Source organism: Rhyacophila brunnea, unplaced genomic scaffold (genome assembly GCF_057557595.1).
Source record: "Rhyacophila brunnea isolate RB1 unplaced genomic scaffold, BYU_Rbru_1.0 scaffold_1, whole genome shotgun sequence".
Lineage (NCBI taxonomy): Eukaryota > Metazoa > Arthropoda > Insecta > Trichoptera > Rhyacophilidae > Rhyacophila > Rhyacophila brunnea.
In genome coordinates, this window is record NW_028232751.1 from 49,605,378 (window position 1) to 49,626,718 (window position 21,341).

At 39.2% G+C, this 21,341-nt stretch overlaps 1 protein-coding gene across 1 annotated transcript; it reads right to left on the bottom strand.

The window, feature by feature from the left end:
- Window positions 1-3,092: 3,092 nt before the first annotated feature.
- LOC147079903 (uncharacterized) lies at window positions 3,093-20,687 on the bottom strand. The gene is made up of 3 exons (XM_085948759.1): window positions 20,529-20,687; window positions 7,812-7,964; window positions 3,093-5,553 (listed from the first exon to the last, which is right to left on the bottom strand). Exons 1-3 carry the CDS (start codon window positions 20,583-20,585, stop codon window positions 5,443-5,445), a joined length of 321 nt encoding a protein of 106 aa, XP_085804885.1. The 5' UTR covers window positions 20,586-20,687; the 3' UTR covers window positions 3,093-5,442.
- Window positions 20,688-21,341: the final 654 nt, after the last annotated feature.

Consider the following 21,341-nt stretch of genomic DNA (forward strand, 5'->3'; position numbering starts at 1 on the left):
TACGAGGCTCTGCCATTTTCAATCATAGAGCATATAAATAGAACAAGATCATAATATTATTTCATAAACAATAATATTTTATAAATGTATATTTTATTTAAATTAGGTATATTCGTATTTATTATATGAAGACGACATGCTTATTAATTATATATTTATGTACAGAATACCCAAAGGACAGTTAAATAATTTTTAATTGATATTATTAATTTTTCAATAGTATTAAAACAAAATATTACATACCATAAGGTTTGTAAAAAGCTTTGCCAAAAGCGGTATATGAATACAGATAAAACATACTTTTGTTAGTGATAAACACCTTATCTGTATATATTTGAATAAAAAAGTAAATGAATATAGTTAAATATATAAAATTATATAGATTTTTTAGTACGACAGGCGTTAAAAACAAGAAAAACAAACATTAAAACGGACTGTTTTTATAGCTTTATTAAACTTTTCTATTGTAGATATTTGTTAGCAGAGACAATGTAGTCATGAGGTAATAATAAAAATATCGATGAATAAAAAAACTCATTAAAACAATTTGATTTTACAAGACGTATATTATTTGAAATTTATTATAAAAACAATACCAAAATCAAAATCAACGTTTTTTTAATTAATAAAACTATTGTGTTTGTGGCAATGGCAACTTCCGACCACGGAAAAAATAACAATGTCAAAATGTTCGTAGGCGCTGAACAACATCAAAATTATGTACATAAAACAGGAACCATTGGACAATTACGATTGCGAGACGAAACAAAATATCCACAATACTTCGGAGTACGACAGAAATGTCGAAATTCCCATTCTCAACCGGTATGTGAAGGAAGAAGACGAATATTTCATGCAGCAGTACGAAGTAGAGTTTTGTTTTTATTTCACAGTTTTTGCTTTCCCCCTATATTTTACAATATTAAGCGACCTAGAATAGTTTCAATTTACGCTACAATTAGAAATCAATTTATTCAATTTTAAATATTTCTAACTTCAGGTATTCTCTCAACATGTCCCGCCCGTCGTAGCCTTTGGGACTTACAGTATCGTATGATTGTTTGCTGTCCAATCAGCTCTTCCAACAACCCATGGTTCATTTTTATTCTGTAGTTCCCATTTTCTAACGTGGGTCCAAGGATTTTGCGGAGTATTTTGCGCTCGAAGACAGCTAATTTACTTTCCTCGTTTTGAGTTAAGCACCAAGTTTCACAGACATACGTGACCACCGTCCTTATAATTGTTTTATATAAAAGAAGTTTACTTCTTCGGCCTAGAATTTTCGACCCCACCAATTGCTTGCATGGCATGCCAGCATTTATTCCCGGAGATAAGGTGGATTTTTATGACCTCTCCTGTCTTATTTTGGGTGTTTAGGCTGTTTCTATATTCTGCAGCGGTACCTGATCGCGTGTGCTGACCATATACTTAGTTTTTGGCTGGTTTATTTGCAGCCCGGCGTTTTTTGCTATTATTTTCATGGCGCCACCATAGTCGATCATCTTCTGTTTGGATTTGCTTGTAATTACTTTGTCGTCAGCATAAGCGCGTTGTACTATTATCTACCAAACATCTTATGTTGGTTTCACGAGCTATGGATTCCACCACAAGGTTAAATACCATAGTGGATAGTGCATGCCCTTGTCTCACACCTTAAAATCAATAAACAGTAGGTGGAGTGTCAGGTTGTATTCGTTATTTCGATTTTTACTTCCTATGATAAAATATTTCAAATGTTATGATACATAATATGAAGATATTGTCATGTGTCTAGACTGAGCATTGGAGATAAAGAAAGGTAATCAACGCTATTTTATTTATTTCCCTTGGCACGCTGTGGGTGTGTATACTTACTCGCAACTTTCACCATTTCGCTTTGCTGACATTCCATTGACAAATTTGACTAGTGCAGGGCTGGCTCTCGAGTCTCCGTTTGGTAATAATTTATAATTAAATAATATGTCATCTCACCAACTGATACTTTCAATATTTTTCTTTTTAGTTTGCCGCTGGAAGCTCAGTAACTGCCAGCATTGCGAGACGCAAATCATTGACGGAGAATACTGATGTACAAGATACTTGGGAGGACATACAGATTGACGAACAGGATATTAAGAAAGATGTCCGAGAATACATAGAAAGGTTTAGCGATATAAACGCTTGTCGGCTGCTAATCGTGATATTTCTCAATCGAATGTGGGAAACCCTGAACTATTAGAGGCTGTTATGAAATTAGAAAATAAATCGTTTTATAAAATAATTTTGTGCTTATTATTTGTTTTGATTATTTCGGATCGTTCGACCTACTGAAGTTTCACAAATTATTACATGGAAATACATCGACGAAAATAAGTCATTCAGGTGAAAAAAAGTTTAAATGCGATGTCTGCAATTACTCATGTGTACAGTGGCATGAAGAAACATAAAATAATTCATTCGGGAGACAACCAATTTAAATGTGATGAATGTAATTACTCAACTGCAAGGTCAAGTGACATGAAAGTACATAAAATGACTCATTCTGGAGAAAGGCCATTTAAATGCGATGTATGTAATTACTTATGTATTTACTTCCTTACTTTATTAAATCCTTAATATCAGAGGACTTTTGGAATACAGTGGACAGAGAAAAGTTCCCATTTTTGAAAAAAGCGGCATATAAAATTGAATCATTTTTCGGTTCGACATATTTATGCGAATCATTGTTTTCAAACATAAAATTAATAAAATCAATATATAGATCTCCACTCACTGATGAGCATCTTTATGATTGTTAGCTAACAGGATTATCGTCATACTCTCCTAATTATGAGTTACTGGCCAATGATATGCAATGCCAAAGATCACATTGACATATTGATATTCTATTTTTTTATAAAATGTTTTCTTTGTATTTGTGTTTTTTGTTTACGTTTTGTAAATAAATTTCTCTGTGTGTATGCAATTTGAATAATAGTTTTATTATTTTGAAACATTTTTGTTTATTATTTATTAATAAATTATGAATATAAGAAAATAAATTATGGGAAAATGAGTAGTTATGGAAGGAGTTTGTCAATTAAAAATAGGTGGTGCCCGCCACCCTACCGATATTTTAGAATGTGCTCTAGAGTACACAAAGGTTGGAAACCCCTGGCGTACACTATTTGAAAAACGCTACTGTAGAGCGTCACACTGCCTTTATCTTTAGCGATAGGTAGGGGGCACGTCAAAGATCCTAGCCTGGAGGCCCGCTTCAGGATGTGTGGGGCATGCCTACATTAATGCATTTCGTTTTGTCAATATGACTCAAATTATACCTCTTCAAATTCATATGTTGCGAACATTTGAACTCGAAATGTCCACACTTATAAAGTTTTTAGTTTTTAAATTACAGGCTGTTCTACGTAAAAAAAATCACATCATCTACATTTAAAGGGTTTTTCACGACTGTCATCTTACGACGAGTCATCCTATGCACTCTTAAACCTGCGGAAGAGGCGCATCGAAAATCACATATGAGACACGTATATGGTTTTTCACCGCTATGAGTCTTTTTCGTGTTTTTAACGAAGGAAAACTATTACACTTGTAACGACAGTCATCACAATTATACGGTTTTCTATCTAAGTGCTTCAATTTCTGTTGTTTTAAATCAATTTCTTTAGTAGACATGTAATCAAAATTGTCACATTGAAAGGGCATAATATCTCCTCCATGAATAGCTAGTGTATCTTCAACACGTTCAATCTTACACAAGTAAATTCGCTTTTTTTACATTTCAAAACTTTTTTCACCGCAATGCGTCGCTTTGTGCTTTATTAGATTCGTTCGCTGGAAACACTTACAGCTCAATTCACGGCAATTACATCGTTTTTCAGCAAAGTGAATTAATTTGTGAGCGTTTAAATTGCTAGTAGTACTTTTTAAATCACGTGCTGGACACTTGTAGGGTTTACTTTTTCATTACCATGCGTCAGTCTGTGTACCTTTAATAATGCATATATGGCACATTTAAAATCGCATTCGTTGCATTTATATGGCTTTTGACCCGAATGAGTTATTTTGTGCAGGTTCAACGAATACATGTTTGAACATCTGTAATCACACTGGTCACATTTAAACGGTTCTTCGTCATTGTGGGTCAATCTGTGCGACTTGAACTCTGTAGATTTAAAGCATTAAAATTCGCAGTCATCACATTTAAAATGCATCTCTTTTCCGTGTGAAACCTGATGAACCTCCAGCACACTAGCTTCCCTGCACTTAAAATCACAATACGTACATTTCAACATGAACTGACTGCCGTGCGTCATTTTGTGCCTTTTCAGACTTGTAGATGTAGTACATTTAAAACTACACAAAGTACACTCATAAGGTTTTTCACCGGTGTGTATCATTATATGAGAATTTAAATTGCTTAAACTCTTCGATTTAAAATCGCATAAAACGCACTTATACGGCGGCTTAGATCCGATATGCGTCATTTTGTGCAACTTCAAACTGGCCGGTAATTTGCAAGAAAATTGACATTCACTGCAACTATAGGGTTTGTCACTAGTATGCGTAATTTTGTGGAGTTTTAACGCAGCGAAATTCGCACAATTAAAATCACAAGTTTGACACCTATAAGATTTTACTTCGACGTGGCTCAACTTGTGGCGTTGAAGATAAAGTGGCTTGCTACACGCATAATCGCATTCATCGCACTGAAGCGCCTTTTCGCCGGTATGTGACATTTTGTGTTTTTTAAGACTACTATTATTAATACATCTGAAATCACATTCACCACATTTAATAGGTTTTTCACCCGAATGAACCATCATGTGTTGGCGTAACGAGGTAATATTCGTCGTTTTAAAATCGCATACGTCGCATTTGAACGGTTTTTTGCCGGAGTGTTTCATAGTGTGTCTGTTATAATTAGACAGACTTGTTGAAGCGTACTCACACAACGCGCACTTAAACGGCATATCCGAGCCATGGGTCATCTTGTGCTGTTTCAAATTCGTCGCTTTCGTGCACCTCTATTCGCACACATCGCATTCGTAAGGTTTCTCCTTTGAATGCGCCAATACGTGCGTTTTCAAGTTAAACGGTTTTCTACATCTATATTCACATAAGTTACACTTTAGAGGCTTCTCTTCGCTGTGGATTACTTTGTGACTTTTCAAATAAGCCAAATTTTTGCATTTGTAGTCACATGCATCACACTTAAAAGGTTTTTTAATGTCTTGATGTGTCTCCATCGCGCCCGGCTGTTCTGTACAGTCATTTGTGCCTTTAGTAATAATAATTTCGACTTCAGGCGTTTCTTTTTTAGATATCTTACTATGGGCACTCAACTCATTATCATCAACCGATATTTCTGAGGTTGCAATTTGTTCTTTTGCTTCACTTGCTTTCAGTGGATTTCCACTACAGCCAGGTACTGCGTATTGACTGTCATTCATATTCAGTTATTTAATTTTTTATCACTTTGTCTTCGAATAAAATCTCATGGTTTGGCAATATTTCTTTTGTTTCGAGAGCATTCAAAGAAGAACTGCTGACTTCTGTTTTAATAAATGTTCTCTAAAACAAAAGATACATTTAATTAAACATCATTTGGAATAACTCCACAAACACAACTATCATACAAGTTATGAAGTGGAACAAAATCAACTGTTTGTAACACACTTAAGGGGGGCTGAAGAGCTCGACATTTCAATATAATTTAGTATAAGAAGGACCTCGGTGTCATAAGTACGTTAATTTAAATCGATCTTTTCGCGAAAATCACTAATCATCGGAGATTTTATTTCAAGAAACATTATTATTGTTATTGATATTGTGTGCCGCTGAACATTATTATTATTTTATAAACACCTGCAAGATGTACGCCGATCAGAAAACAGGGCTGTCAAAATAATATTATGAATTAATATTTTTTAAATGTTAATTTCATCATAGTTTTTAATCAAACCTGTGCAAGTACCTACTGATAACTTTTGGGTGGATTTTGTAGCAAACATACTATCGATATATATACGGGTAAATTATTATTATAACTCAATTCAAATTGAACATTGGTTGATACTTAAATACTATTATAGTATGTTTATGATTTCGAGAAAATAATACGATTTTATAATTAATCCATATCAATTAAGTATTTGAAAACATTACATTCGCACTTTGCAAGATAACATCAAAATGTGTATATACTTATCTAAATGACAAATGACATTCATGAGTGCGCACGGCTGAAAGCTTGGAAATGTGTTTTTTTCTATTTCAAAATCTTTTAATTGTGTATTATTTTATTACAGATTCAAGGCCAACTTCATATAACTAATAAAAAATACTGTTTATTTCTACGAATAAAAAAAGACAGGAAGGAAAATGTGTACAAATCACTGCAATCAGAAAGGCCGGCAAATATGGCCGACAATGCGTTATACACAAAATTACAAACACATTCGAAGTTTGCCGCACACGTACAAACCACGTGATATTTGTTTACGCAAAATCGTCGCTTTTCAAAATGGCGAATTTGATTGCCAGATTTTACTGCGATGAATCAAGATGTTCTTTCTTGTCTTTCTTTATTCGTAGGTTTGTTTACACTATGTACACCGAGAAATTTATATTTATAAAATCGGAAACGATTTTTACAGAAGAGTTTTGGAATATAATGCAACCAAAACTGGAAAAAATTCTATCATGGGTGTTGCATTACTGAATTAGTTAACCCCAGGTCCATGCCACCGCGTGAACCACTGTGGATATTCAGCCATTTCCACACTGGCAACTTCATTAAATTTTACGATACTTATCATAATTGCTTAAGAAATTTTACGATAATCATCATAATTATCGTAAAATCTAACGAGGTTGCCAGCAACTTAACTTGTTGCCAGTGTGGACCCGGCATTATATTATAAATAAAAATTTAAAATTATAAATATTTATGATTTATGTCTTCGACAGCCCTGATGAAATATGAGTCGGATCGAGTCATAGAGCAAATTTATTGACACAAACAACTTTGACACGACCTTTTTATATTAACTAGTAGACCAGATATTATGGACCACATGTTAAAAAATCATATTTTCAATTCTCAAGGCCAATTCTGTAGAACGTCCCCTTAAGTATAGTTTAATTACAAAAAAGCATGATCCTATTAACTCAGTCACGAAATGACCCGGGAATCCAAAAGCACGAGCTGTAAGAACATACAATAATGTGTGATTTCTTAATCTTAATTTTTCATGGATTACGCAATGTTTATATGAATTTTAAAAACTAACCAACACTATATTCAAATTGTATTATTAGTTCAATGAAAACAAATACGTATAGCACCTGTACACGTGCATGGTATTACTGTCGGCAATAGTGCTTATTTTAAATTATCGTGACAATAACTGTTTAGTTTACACGTAAAAGTGCTGACTGTCTCTCCAATCTCATTCTTCAAGAGTAAGCGAGACGCGATGTTGTCATTTTATACTACTATTTGACAGGACGTGTTGAAAATCGGTTAACGTCAAAATGAGTACTACGTGCCATTATCGTTCTACTGCGCAGACGTAGATCTTACTTGCGCATAAAAAATCAGCATAATTCAGAAGCTTCTAAACTTGTTTGATTCATGCACGCAATCTTGCCAACTGCACAATAATACATTTTTCCCCATACATTGTCTTACTGTGCAAAGTAAATCCATGCACGTGTAAATGGGGTATAATGTCTGAGTAAGTTTAGTGTGCACTATTTATGTCGAATCTTAACAGACTACCTCCACCCTTCACCACTGGTAGGTACCTATAAAATACTTATAATACCTGATATGTTAGCATAGGCTTAGATGATGAGTATTCTTCGACGTTATCAAACGATTTTTCATGTTTTATCAGACATGCATCTTTTGTCATTTCGGCTTTCCAATGTTGCCATTGCAAATCTACAGATTTGATGTTGGGGCCTGCTGTAGTATTCTAAAAAAATAAACAATGAGTACGAAATAAAAACAAACAGTATACAACAGAAAAACAGAAGAAATAGGTAGGTAAATAAATTAAAAATAAAACCACATTGTATATATTTATATAAATAATAATGCTGTCCATATTATCAGATATTTGATAGGTACGACTTGATACTTAGGAGCCAGGTAACTCAGAAATAAAGGAAATGCCTAAAGTGTGTGGAATTACAAGCAACCCATCTCGAATGTGGAATAATATGGGATAAACTTAAACACGTGACAAGAATGCGTCATTCTAAGCTGTCCTTCGTTCTGACAACTTTACTGCTATCGTTTTATGCACTGTCACTTATTCAATATTGGTGTATTTGAAGGTTGAAACACACACTATTGCACAACGCGTGGTTCATTTTCGTAGAAGACTCACAAATTCAAAATCCTACGTAAAAATGTAGTGTATTAGGGAGCCTATCAGAATTCTATTTATTAAACTGTTCTGGGTAAGGAGCACTTAACCTCTGTATTCCGGTGGTTTTTATAAATCATTTTGAATGTTTTATTTAAACATAAATTTGATCTAAATGTTATAAGGCCATCAGTTTCTGTTACAACAGAAAACTGTGTTATACGGAACATACAAATTTCCAAACACAACTAAATTTTTGTATAAATACAGCAGGTACCTACTCCATTTGTCAAAAATAACTTCAAAAACGACCCGTAATTCACACTTTTTAATGTAAAATACTATGCAAAACAATTAAAAATCATAATCATACAACGCCTACGATGTTCGAGCGGCTTACGCGTTGACTTAACGTCGTGGGTCCCTATACATATTGTTTTTCAATTTGTTTTTGAGTCAGAGTATGAATCTAACAGGTTTAACAAGTGGTTAAGATCCATTTCTCGTAAAAACAAAAATCTGTTAAAAAAAACCTCCACTCTATGGAGGCCCATATAATGATCTTCTTAGGATCGGACATGAGGCGGCCATAGACGGACAGTTTTCGTAGCAGTTTGAACATGGCACAGACAATAACTGTTCAATAACTGTACGTTAGTGGACACACCACAGATCAGTTTAACTACCCCATTTAAATCTGTCGAACTGTCAACAGACGTGCCCATATACGTACAGTTATTGTCCGTGGCAGAGCAAGTGTCAAAAACTATGGAGGTTATGTTCGCGGAGATAATACACAGGGGTATTGTTTAAATTAGTTTTAGGTAGGGTATACTTGAACCACGAATAATTTAACTTTGAATTTATTATGGTTATAATTGTTTTTATTAGAAACAAATTGACATAAAATACACACCTATGACGTTGGTAAAATAAATCATGATTTCGCTAGTGGATTGTGTATTTTATCGATTCACCGAAACAATATTGAAAGGAGTTTTACCTACCAATAAAACTCTTATTATTCATGTTGACTTTGAAGTCCTTGAGATAGGGTTTGCTCTTTCTTCTTCGCGTGAGGATATATTCTACTAATTTATTTTACCTTTTCTTGTCGTTGGTCGTTCCTGTTTTTATTTACTGGTCATACCCGCGCGTAAATTTTTTATGTATGTAATTTGGGATTCTTTTGTCTTCATTGTGATATGACTCAAGGAACCAGGTAGAAGTTACCTGGACTTCAAAGTCAACATGAATAATAAGAGTTTTATTGGTAGGTAAAACTCCTTTCATTATTCGAATTTGACTTTGAAGTCCTTGAGATATCTGTTTGTTATCACCTGGTGTTGGGTATGCCAAATTCCTGTATGTGACAATGATTCATTGACGAGGTAAAAGACCATCGTGACTTTCCATGTATATGGTTGAATAGAGAAGTTAATGGGTTCTTTTCCCCTTCTGATGGTGGTGTATCCATCGTTATCTGGTAGTTGTCGTGAAATGTTGACTCACTACGCCAGATACGTCTCTTTAAGATTATCATTGGGTATATGTACAGTTTAAGGAAGTCACCACTGAGCAGATACTGCCTGGTGGTTGTTGTACCCCTGCTTCCAACAGTAGTACTGACCTTATCCAATTCCCTATAACTGTCCTGGTGGTCCTCTTGAAGATATAAATAATTCCAAAATATCCCTACCTTCCCCTCTCCTAGGGTTTGACATGCAGACGAGTTTCCGTAACCAGAATAATACTGGGTCGATGTTTTGACACGTGGAAGCGCTTAGCTTCCATTCCGATTGACGATGCTTGGTATTTGTATTTGCGCCAAACATTGGCCATACAATTATGTAGTCACGTTTTTCCACCAATCCATTGTCTACTATTACTGAGTAGTGTGAGGCCATGAACCCTTCGTCCCGATGCGAGAAGCAGCCGAGTAGGTAGCTGTCCTGCGAGAGGTTTCGAATAGGTTGTACTCCACCGGTGTTGTTTTCCTAAGATGATCTACCACTCGTCCTGGATCCCAAACCGGTGGTTTGACGGGTTTCGTTTTATGTACCGAAATTGCCTGTAACATATTGTGTTGTACTACCACGTTGATGCTGATATCTACAATGATAATCGGTTTGCAAAAAGTGGTTATGGCTGACTAATGCACCAGGATGGTGTTGTACGACAAACCCTCTTTGTTGTGCATGTTGCCTAGGTATCTGGCCAATTCCATTCGTTGAGGGCTATTATGATCCATTAGGTTCTTGTTAGTCATGTCATTGTCTTCCATTTGTTCCAAGCTGGTTTGTAAGTTTTTAGAGTCGAAGGCCGCCATCTGAAAGTAAGGAGTGCCCTTTCTTCCACCATTCAATTTGATGTTATTTCCACCCCACCCGAAATTAGCCATAGTTAAAGGAACAGGTCCTGGGTCCTTGGAGGTGGACGGTTGGTCTCCATACCTACTAGTGTCGTATGTAGGTGCGGCATTGTATAAGGAGGTACTATCGCCCTTTTTCGTAAGTCCACTCCCCAAAAGCATTATTTCCAGCTCGGTGCCACTAGTAAGTACTTCCCTTTTTCTGAGTTCAGGTGCGCTAGGACTCGTGAAATTAAGTTTGGTGGGGGAAATATCCACGCCAATCTGAAGTCCTACACTCGGCTGAAGGCGTCGTGAAACAGCGTGCCACTGTCTGTAACGTCTCGTGACACATACCTTGCAATGACATGTGCTGTTTCGCTTGCGAATAAATCCACCTCGGGAACAGAAACAGGGGGGTGGTTGCGGTGTTGATGAGGTGCCATTCGGTAATGAGTTGTCTACGGGAGAGATGATCTGCCACGCAGTTGTGTATAATGTAGTAAACATGATGTTGGCTAGACTGGTAAATACTAGTATCTGTCGGCATAGGTTTAGGAGGGTGACAGATTTTGTGCCGCCCTCGTTGTTGATGTATGACACCACTGTTTTGTTGTCTGTCTGCAGAAGCAGATCTGATCCTATGATTGATTGTACCTGAGATTGAATTGCAAACATTTCCTTCCTGTTGGAATGCCATGCCATGGTAACTGGTCTTGTTCCCACGTACCTGATAGGTGGTGTTCATTCAGTTGGGCTCCCTAGCCTGTGTCAGCTGCGTCTGTCATCAGGAAGTGATTGATGTGTGTCAACTCTGAGGAGCCTATCACCTGGAGCCACCACATGATGTCCTGTTAGGCCTGTGGTGGGATTGTCGTCTATTGGCGAGAATGGGACCTCGACAATATTAATGACTGGAGCTTTGTAGCCGTCGGCAATGCAACCTTCCTCGTGGAGGTAGGATGCGAAGTTAAGTCGCCCCAGAAAGGATTGAACATGTGTCTGCCTGAGGGACCAACTGCCTTTTTGTACCTGCGTTGTGTCAAATCTGAGGATCCTTTCACCTAGGGCCACCACATGATGTCCTGTTGGGCCTGTAGTGGGATTGTCATCAATTAGCGAGGATGGGACCTCGGCCATATTGATGACTGGAGCGTTGTAGCCGTCGGCAATACAACCTTCCTCGTGGAGGTAGGATGTGAAGTTGAGTCGCCCCAGAAGGGATTGGATATGTGCCTGTCTGAGGGACCAACTGCCTTTTTGTACCTGCGTTATGTCAACTCTGAGGATCCTATCGCCTAGAGCCACCACGTGATGTCCCGTTGGGCCTGTGGTGGGATTGTCATCAATTGGCGAGGATGGGACCTCGGCCATATTGATGACTGGAGCATTGTAGCCGTCGGCAATGCAACCTTCCTCGTGGAGGTAGGATGTGAAGTTGAGTCACCCCAGAAGGGATTGGATATGTGCCTGTCTGAGGGACCAACTGCCTTTTTGTACCTGCATTAGCAGATGGTGACGGAATGCTACACAATTCTCCGGCGACAGGAACCTCCGCTTGGTGTGTGTGTCCTACGTGATGTCCAAGGACCCTCATTGTTGGCTTGGGTTCAGACAGGATCATTTAATATTTATTAACCACCCTAAAGACTGTAGGAAGGTTATCCTGTATTCCACCTGAACCGAGACTGATTCTCGTATTGGTTGGCTACTAAGAAGTCGTCTAGGTAAGTGAATATTCTCAGCCATTCTTTCGTAGGCGTTCGGCAACCCAATTGGTCAGGGATGCCAACATAATCGGAGCGGTTGGCAGCACGAACGGGAGTCACGTGAATTGTAGGAGCTCCCCTTGGTAGGCTAGTCGAACAAATCGACGATGTTGAGAAGCCATTGGTACCTGGAGGGACGCCTGGCTTAGATCTATTATTACTAGCCAGTCTTCTGTTTGTAAGACGGCTGCAACCTCGTAATGGTGAATTAGTTTGAATGGCTTTGGCTGTAGGAACGCATTCAAACGCTTTCGGTTGAAAACAGGGCATAGAGCCCCGTCTTTTTTCTTGATCAGAAACAGGGTTGAGAGAAAAACTGGGGGTTTGACCCGCTTCTTCTAGAACCCCTGAGTTCTTTAAGTCCTCGATCTCGAGAGTGACCTCTGCTGATTGTTGCGTTTTAAAATCTTTCCGTAAAAGTAAAGAAGGACTTACCAATAGTGGTATCCGCACAAAAGGTATGCGGGCTACGGCTATTATTTTTTACCAATGTTGGGGGGGGGGGGGTACACTACGCCATCCAAACTCCCCGAAAGTCTCTTAGGCGGTCCCCAATGTTGTTGGTCGTCCAGATGCGGTCACCTTCGCTTAGAGTACGGATCCCTGGTGGAGCCCGTACCTCCGATGGAGAACTCCCTTCCCACAGGACGTCGCCCCTTGGGAGTACCCCGGCCATAATTTGAGTTCGAGGGCCTTCCGGGACTTTAAGCTCGGAGGAATCCTTGATAGTGCCTCCCGAGTGAAGGTATCCTTCCGGTAAGGATCTGAGTCATGTTCTCGCAAATTTTATTATGTGTTGTCCCCAAAACCCCCTTCGATTTTTTGGTACAGGCTCATCGCTGTTATGATTTTTTGAGGATTGGTTGCCCAATCCACTAACCCTTGCATACCCTTTCAGAAGCTGTCCCGATGGGAAAACATCGCATTCTGGAGGGTCGCGATGGTCCTCTTCGTCAGATGGTTAGTTGATGACGAGTGGTCGCACCGACGCAACTTGTCATTTAGACCTAACTCTACGACCGTAGGGGCAAGAATTGTTTTTTGGGCGTTGTGCCACTCCTTGCTGGTCCCCCTGCTGAAATAAGGTACGTAACGAGGATACCTCAAACATTAGCATCTTAATCGACGCTCGTACGTTGAACTTTTCCTCCTGTAGCAGTTCTGCTGCGCCGTCTGGTGTCCATTGCTTTTAGAATATCCTCCTCACGGTAATTCAGATGTTGCGCCATAATCACTGATCACTTAACGTTCACTTAACTATCACTTAACGTGCGTCCAAGATAATTTTTTTGATAATTAGAAACGTCAAATCATAGGCTACATCTGAAACTGTCAAAAGGCTAATCCATAATGAAGACAAAAGAATCCCAAATTACATACATAAAAAATTTACGCGCGGGTATGACCAGTAAATAAAAACAGGAACGACCAACGACAAGAAAAGGTAAAATAAATTAGTAGAATATATCCTCACGCGAAGAAGAAAGAGCAAACCCTATCTCAAGGACTTCAAAGTCAAATTCGAATAATATACACATTCGTGTAAATATAAAATGTAATCTTTTCTTTTGAATAAATTATTCCCTTTAATGGACAGTATTAATTAAGTAAGAAAACGGTAATATTTATAAAGGTATTGATTTTATATACAATAAATTTAAACATGCCACAAAATTATATTTACATCAATCATCAGTATTATATAATTACTATGATATTATTAAAATATATAGGTACTTAAATTTTATTTAGATTTAGCGACATTGTCATTCACAATTAGGTATATTAATTTATGTTGTGAACGTCTTAAACTAATAATTTTTAATATTCACTACATACAATAAATAAAATTTGAGTACTGAGTTATTAGTCTATATTTTCACAATAACTTAATATTTATAATGCTCTCTAAAATTTTAACATTTATATTATATTGTAATAGAAAACGGTAATATTTATAAAGGTATTGATTTTATATACCTACAATAAATTTAAACATGCCACAAAATTATATTTACATCAATTATCAGTATAATAATTAATTACTATGATATTATTAAAATATATACTTAAATTTTATTTAGATTTACCGAGATTGTCATTCACAATTAGGTATATTAATTTATGTTGTGAACGTCTTAAATTAATAAGTTTTAATATTCACTACATACAATAAACAAAATTTGAGTACTGAGTTATTAGTCTATATTTTCACAATAACTTTCATTATTCGCTATTGACTCTGAAGTCCCTTGAGATGTTGATCGTATTTTTGCCTTGTGTTCTTCTGCGCTGGCCCCTTTTTACCCCCTTTTCTTCTCGATTATTTACCTCTCTGGTTGTTCATCTTGTTTTTTACCGGCTGGCAGGACTGACGCTTGTATCGCGGCGTGCTTTGTCTTTGGTATTCAATTGTTTGATTGTAGTGCTTTGTTCGAAAGCGAAAATTTTTTGTCAGTGCAGTTAAATTGTGAAAATTGTGCAATAATGGAGCGTAATGAAGCCAGTAACGTCACGGAGGGACTAGCGATGGAGACCGACTCGAATGAATCGGAATTGCTGTTGGAAGATCCAGTGGGTGAGCTAAGGGAAACAGTTAGATCCCTGGACAACAAGGTATCACAAATTTTTTCAATCTTGACCCAACAGGGTCTGCCTGCAGTGGTGCCTACTCCGCAGAATCCGATGGTAAACATCGACTCTCCGGTAAGTTTTTTACGGCCGCCCGCAAGGCCTGAGACAGCGGAAAAACCCAACAGGATTCCGTTGCCTGTATTTAGCGTCATAGTTCAGGAGCCTGCTTTTCCGACGCCAGACAAAGCTCGGGTAGCGGAACTTACCAGGCTCCAACTGTTCGACACAGATAATTGGGCGGGGGTTCGCTACGCTGAAACCCAAAAACAATATTTGGCGGCCCCGTCTTTCGTTGAGTTGGGACTCAACGATGAGTTACGCCCCTACGACCATTCATCGCAAACAATACATTTAATGGAGCGTACGATTGCCGGCCTCCAAAATGCAATGCTTGCTCAAAAAGAGTGTATTCGGGACGCGTTGCAGCGAGTGGTCGACTCTGTCAGCGACCACACCATCGGTACGGCTCTTTTTGAAACGGTCGTAAAGGAGTTCGGGCCCTCTTCAGCACTCAACAAAGTGTCTGAGGACGTCACCCGAATCCTTTGTGGAAAGCGGGCAGAGTTAGTTCAGACGAGGCGGAAGAAAATCCTCTCCGGTATAAGAGACACCTTCACCCGAGAGGCTCTTAACAAGATCCCACCTAGCGCCGAACACATTTTCAATAAAGATAAACTGGCGGTATTCCTAGAGAGAGGTGGGGGTCGGGAGAAGGTCTTCGATCAGACCACCAAAGTGGTTGACCAGGTCAGGGAGAGTCAACCTAGCACTTCGTCAGGTGGACGCAAGGACACCTTTCGGAGGCAGGGATATACGAGGAGGATACCAGACCAGGTTAGGGGTGGCCTGCCGAAAGGCCCACGCCCATCCAACCGAGGTTTTCCCAGAGATAACCGAGGTGGTGCAAGGGGCACTTACCCAAGACGCAGGTGACCGGGTCTCCCTCACCACGTTCAAAGGGGGACGCCTCCAGCATTTCCAGGAAATCTGGCAGGCCAAGGGTGCACCACCACCATTATTAAAAATAATAACGGGAACCCGTATTCCGTTTATAAAGAAACCCCCTCTAATAATGCCTTCCGTGCAATTCCAGAAGGATTTCCAAACGCGACAATCGCCGGAGATCACTTCACAAATCGCGGAACTGAAGGAATCGGGAGTATTGGAATTGGCAGAACCATCTCCAAGCTTCCTCTCAACCCTGTTCCTAGTAAGGAAGCAAGACGGCAGTCAACGACCCGTCTTCAACCTAAAACGCCTAAACGGTTTCCTACAACCAAGGCCGTTCAAACTGTTCCACCACTTCAAGGTCCCAACATTCCTGCAAAGGGAAGACTGGTTAGTAAAAATAGACCTAAGCCAAGCGTACCTACATGTACCTATAGCTATACAACATCGCCGATTTCTTCGGCTAGTTTACCAAGGAGAACTCCTTCAATTCACGTGCCTTCCATTCGGACTGTCGGCAGCACCAAGACTGTTTGCCTCGTTAACAAACTGGGTGGCCGAACACCTCCGGGGAAAGGGTATGAGAATCGTCACTTACTTAGACGACTTTCTCATGGCAAATCAGTCCAGAGAGATTCTCCTGTCGCAACTGACTTATATGATAGATTTCATGCAAGCTCTAGGCTGGATAATCAACAAGAAAAAATCTTGTCTGATTCCAAGCCAACAGCGGGAGTTCTTGGGTATCACGTGGGATACTCACAACAATCGGAAATATCTATCAACAGAGAAGTGCACATCACTTCGTCACCACCTGCAATTGCAGATCCAAAAAGGCAGTTGGTCGCTCAGGCAGGCCCAACGCCTCCTCGGGCGACTCAACTTTGCAACCTTCGTCACTCCACAGGGGAGGTTGCATTGCCGACGTCTACAACGTACGAGCGCTCAATTATCGAGGAGCCACCCTCACAAATCAGCATCGATTCCTCCACAAGCTCGAGAGGACATCATGTGGTGGATTCGAGCGGTGGGCTCCTCAGGAAAGATTCACAGGGCAACCTACAATCACTTCCTCACCACAGACGCAGCCGATTCAGGCTGGGGAGCGCAGTTAGACGAGTACCACCTATCAGGTACATGGACAAAACGCCAATCCACGTGGCACTCCAACCGAAAAGAGCTGTTTGCGGTACTTTCAGCCATACAACTCCGGGAACAAACGCTCAGGGGATCAGAATTACTCCTACAAACCGACAACAAAACAGTGGTGGCCTACATCAACAACGAAGGGGGCACAAAGTCCGCAAGCCTACTAAGTCTTTGCCGACAGATCCTGGAAATCGCCAACCAGGCCAGTATATCATTGACTGCACAATACCTTCCAGGAAAATACAACTGCGTGGCAGACCATCTCTCACGCAGCAAAATTATCCCAGAATGGCACCTAGTTATGGCGGCTACAGCTCCCCTATTTCAAAGATGGGGACTCCCAGACGTAGACCTGTTCGCGTCCAACACAGCCCATGTTGTCGCAACCTATGTCTCACGAAATCCGAACGATGCTCTTGCACTGTTCCACGATGCCTTCAGTCGACAGTGGGACTTCAAACTAGCCTGGATATTCCCGCCACCGAATCTAATTCCACAAGTATTGGCACACCTGAACATGGCAAGGGGAAAATATTTACTAGTGGCCCCATGGTGGAAGAAGTGTTTTTGGAGCGCAGACCTACAGCAGAGATCACTGGAACCCCCCTACCCGATCCCGCACTTGGAGTCATTTCTAGTGGATACAGTGACAAACCATCCACCTCCACAAGTCCGGGACCTATCACTCCAGTTATGGATAATTTTGGGTGGGCAGAGTTAATTTCTAGCTGGTCGGTAGAGGACAGATCACTTCTCACTTCTGGCTGGCGACCATCCACTTTGAAGACTTATAGACCGGCATGGGACAAATGGAAGACATGGTGCATGGCCAACAAGATAAGCTATAATACCCCCGAGCCGATTGAAGTGGCTAGATACCTGGGTCACTTATACAATAAGGAAGGTCTTTCATATAACACTATTCTTGTACATAAGTCAGCCATAGCTACCTTTTGCAAACCTATGATCAGTAAAGACATCAGCAGTAACATAGTAGTGCGTCATATGTTAAAAGCCATATCCACCCGCAAGACTAGACCTACAAAACCACCGATTTGGGATCCTAGAATAATCGTGGACTACCTCAAGAAAACAACACCACTAGTACACAACCTATATGAGGTTTCACGCAGAACAGCTATACTATTATTACTCGCATCGGGACGACGGGTTCATGACCTTACCCTACTCAGTATAGCGGATAATGGCCTAGTCGATAATGGCGACCATATAATTCTATGGCCAGTGTTTGGTTCCAAGACGGACACATCAAGGCACCGCCAATCTGGATGGAAATTAAGCGCTTCCAGTTGCCAAAACATCGATCCAGTTTTTTGGCTACGAAAACTTATCTGCGTTTCCAATGAGAGAAGAGAAGAGGGTGGTAATATTCCGGCATTATTTATCTCGTCAAGAGGCTCCCCAAAACCTGCGACTCGAGCAGTCATTGGAAATTGGGTGAAGTCAGTACTCGCTGATGCAGGGGTACAGGAATCACCAGGCAGTACTCGATCAGCAGTCGCCTCTCTAAATTGGTTAGAGAACTACCCCATAGATGACATCCTGCAGAGAGGTAATTGGCGCCAAGAAGCTACTTTTAAGACATTTTACCAGAGACCGATAGACACACAGACTTCTACAGCGGGAGAACAAAATATGTTGACCTCTCTATTCAGCCCGGTACACTGAGCCTAAAAGCAAGGAGATGTTATACCTAATTCTCATGTTAGGTTCATCCACCTTATCTTGCAGGATCTATCTTGCTTTACCAGGTGATAACAAACAGATATCTCAAGGGACTTCAGAGTCAATAGCGAATAATGAAAGGAGTTTTACCTACCATTATTATTCTTGTTGACTCTGAAGTCCAGAGAACACCTACCTGGTTTCCTTGAGACATATCAAATTGAATACCAAAGACAAAGCACGCCGCGATACAAGCGTCAGTCCTGCCAGCCGGTAAAAAACAAGATGAACAACCAGAGAGGTAAATAATCGAGAAGAAAAGGGGGTAAAAAGGGGCCAGCGCAGAAGAACACAAGGCAAAAATACGATCAACATCTCAAGGGACTTCAGAGTCAACAAGAATAATAAGAGTTTTAATGGTAGGTAAAACTCCTTTCATTTTAACATTTATATTATATTGTATAAAATAATATGTTTACATAAATAACTATTACTTTGTTTTACTCTCGTAAAAATAAATAAAATATAATATTTGCGATCTCCGCGTACATAATATTATTACATTTTTAATAATAAATGAATTTGTATTTTATAACAAGCAACACCAGCCGAAGTTGTATCGCGCGGTATATTCTACTTTACGTTACCAACATCTAACGTCACCCGAAAACTTTCGGCTAGTTGAAATTCCAACAGTTTTACAAAAACACGGGAGTAGGGGGTCGCTGGCAGTTTGAACATGGCAAACATCTGAAAGGTCGAAAAGTGTCCGTCTATGGGCGCAGCAGATTATCTACCAAAGATAACTGTTCAACCTGTTACGAGAACTGTCCGTCTGTGGCCGGCAATGGTCAATATGTTTTCATGAAAACTAAACATGATGACAGAAGTAATCGAAACAGTTAGCAGACGGTAGGATTGCGTGTTTTTTTCTATAAACAATCTTGTATCTGCGTCCTAAACTTGGCTCGACATTAAGCTTCTTTACAAGCTACAAGCCAACGAATTTACAATCTGCTTGTAAACTCGCCCAATGTCATCATCGAACAAGCTAACAAGCAGATTGTAAACAATCTACCGAGAAAAGACGAAAGCCGGACTACTTTACACGCTACACGCTGGCGTGTGGGCTGATATGCGTCTGCGCAGTAGAGCGATAGTGGCGACCTCTCGGTAAAAAAGCGAACTACTCAATACGTCCTGTCAAAATAGTACCAAAAATGACGGTTTCAATTCGCTAGCCTGTTGGCTTCTGAGCGAGTGGAAAGTTTTGTGTATCAATATCACAATCTCACTAGCTGACTCGCCCGCTTTCAAATTCGCCAACAAGCAGCTTGTAAAGTATCTCAATTTCATCGACGTTTTCCTACTGAGAAGCCCAGAAACAAATGGGTTTTTGTTTATTTCTGGGTTACAATAAATTTTGTTATGTTTTATCTCAATTATCATCTCAATTAGAAGACCTCAATAGATAAATTCCGGCAACCGCCATCGTCTTATTTGGATATCATGGATAGCTTGAGCAAATATATTAATTTGTATTGCGTAAACTGGTGTGGTATGCGTTCATTGCAATTTCAACGTTTAAAAATATCAATTACGAGGTTTCTAAATTTGTTTTCAATAACTTACCTCAAACGTAGCTGTGTGAATGCCGTCAACGTTCTCTTGCTTTAGGTATATAAACATGTCCAACGGGAGAGTCCGAACGCTTTATCGACACATCAAACCAAGTTGGACCAGATCGCTGGACTCCTACAAGACATTCCTCGTCTTTTGCTTCTTCTTTTATGTCCATATTAACGTTGGCGTACTCCCTGGTTAAACGTCAGATTTTTTTATTCAATATTTGAAAGCATCTAAGTGACACTTTTTGAGCATAGACAATCTTTGAAAAAATGCTATTATATGGGTAACACGCTATTATAAGTACATATATAAAAATCTTTTACAATGAAAACTAGATTACAAAAATCAGTATAGCATATTAGAGTTCGCCAATGCATTTCATAAAATTTAAATAATTATAAAGTAACCTTCGACACAAAGACACTCGTGCTTAAACCTTCATATAAAAACGCTTAAAATAGGTAGGTAAGTATGCGAAAATAAGGAAAATTTTTCAAAATAACGTTATAGATAATTTAGCCGTGTTAAATAAACGATATTGTTATTATTTCAGATTATTCCGACTCAAATTTAATCAATAAAATAAGAAATACGAGTGAGATGAAATGAGCCATCGAATGGCATTTATTTACTCTTTGATTAGTGATTGTTTTTATAAGATAATAATATTTATCCATAGTCAGTATTCCGTATTTGTATTCATTTAATTAAATGTATAATAAATAAAACAGGCTCCAGTTTATGAGCCCCAAAAACATTTCGCCTCCACAAACAAATGGCCCGGTCAAATAGCCTCGATAAAACGGCTAGCACTGA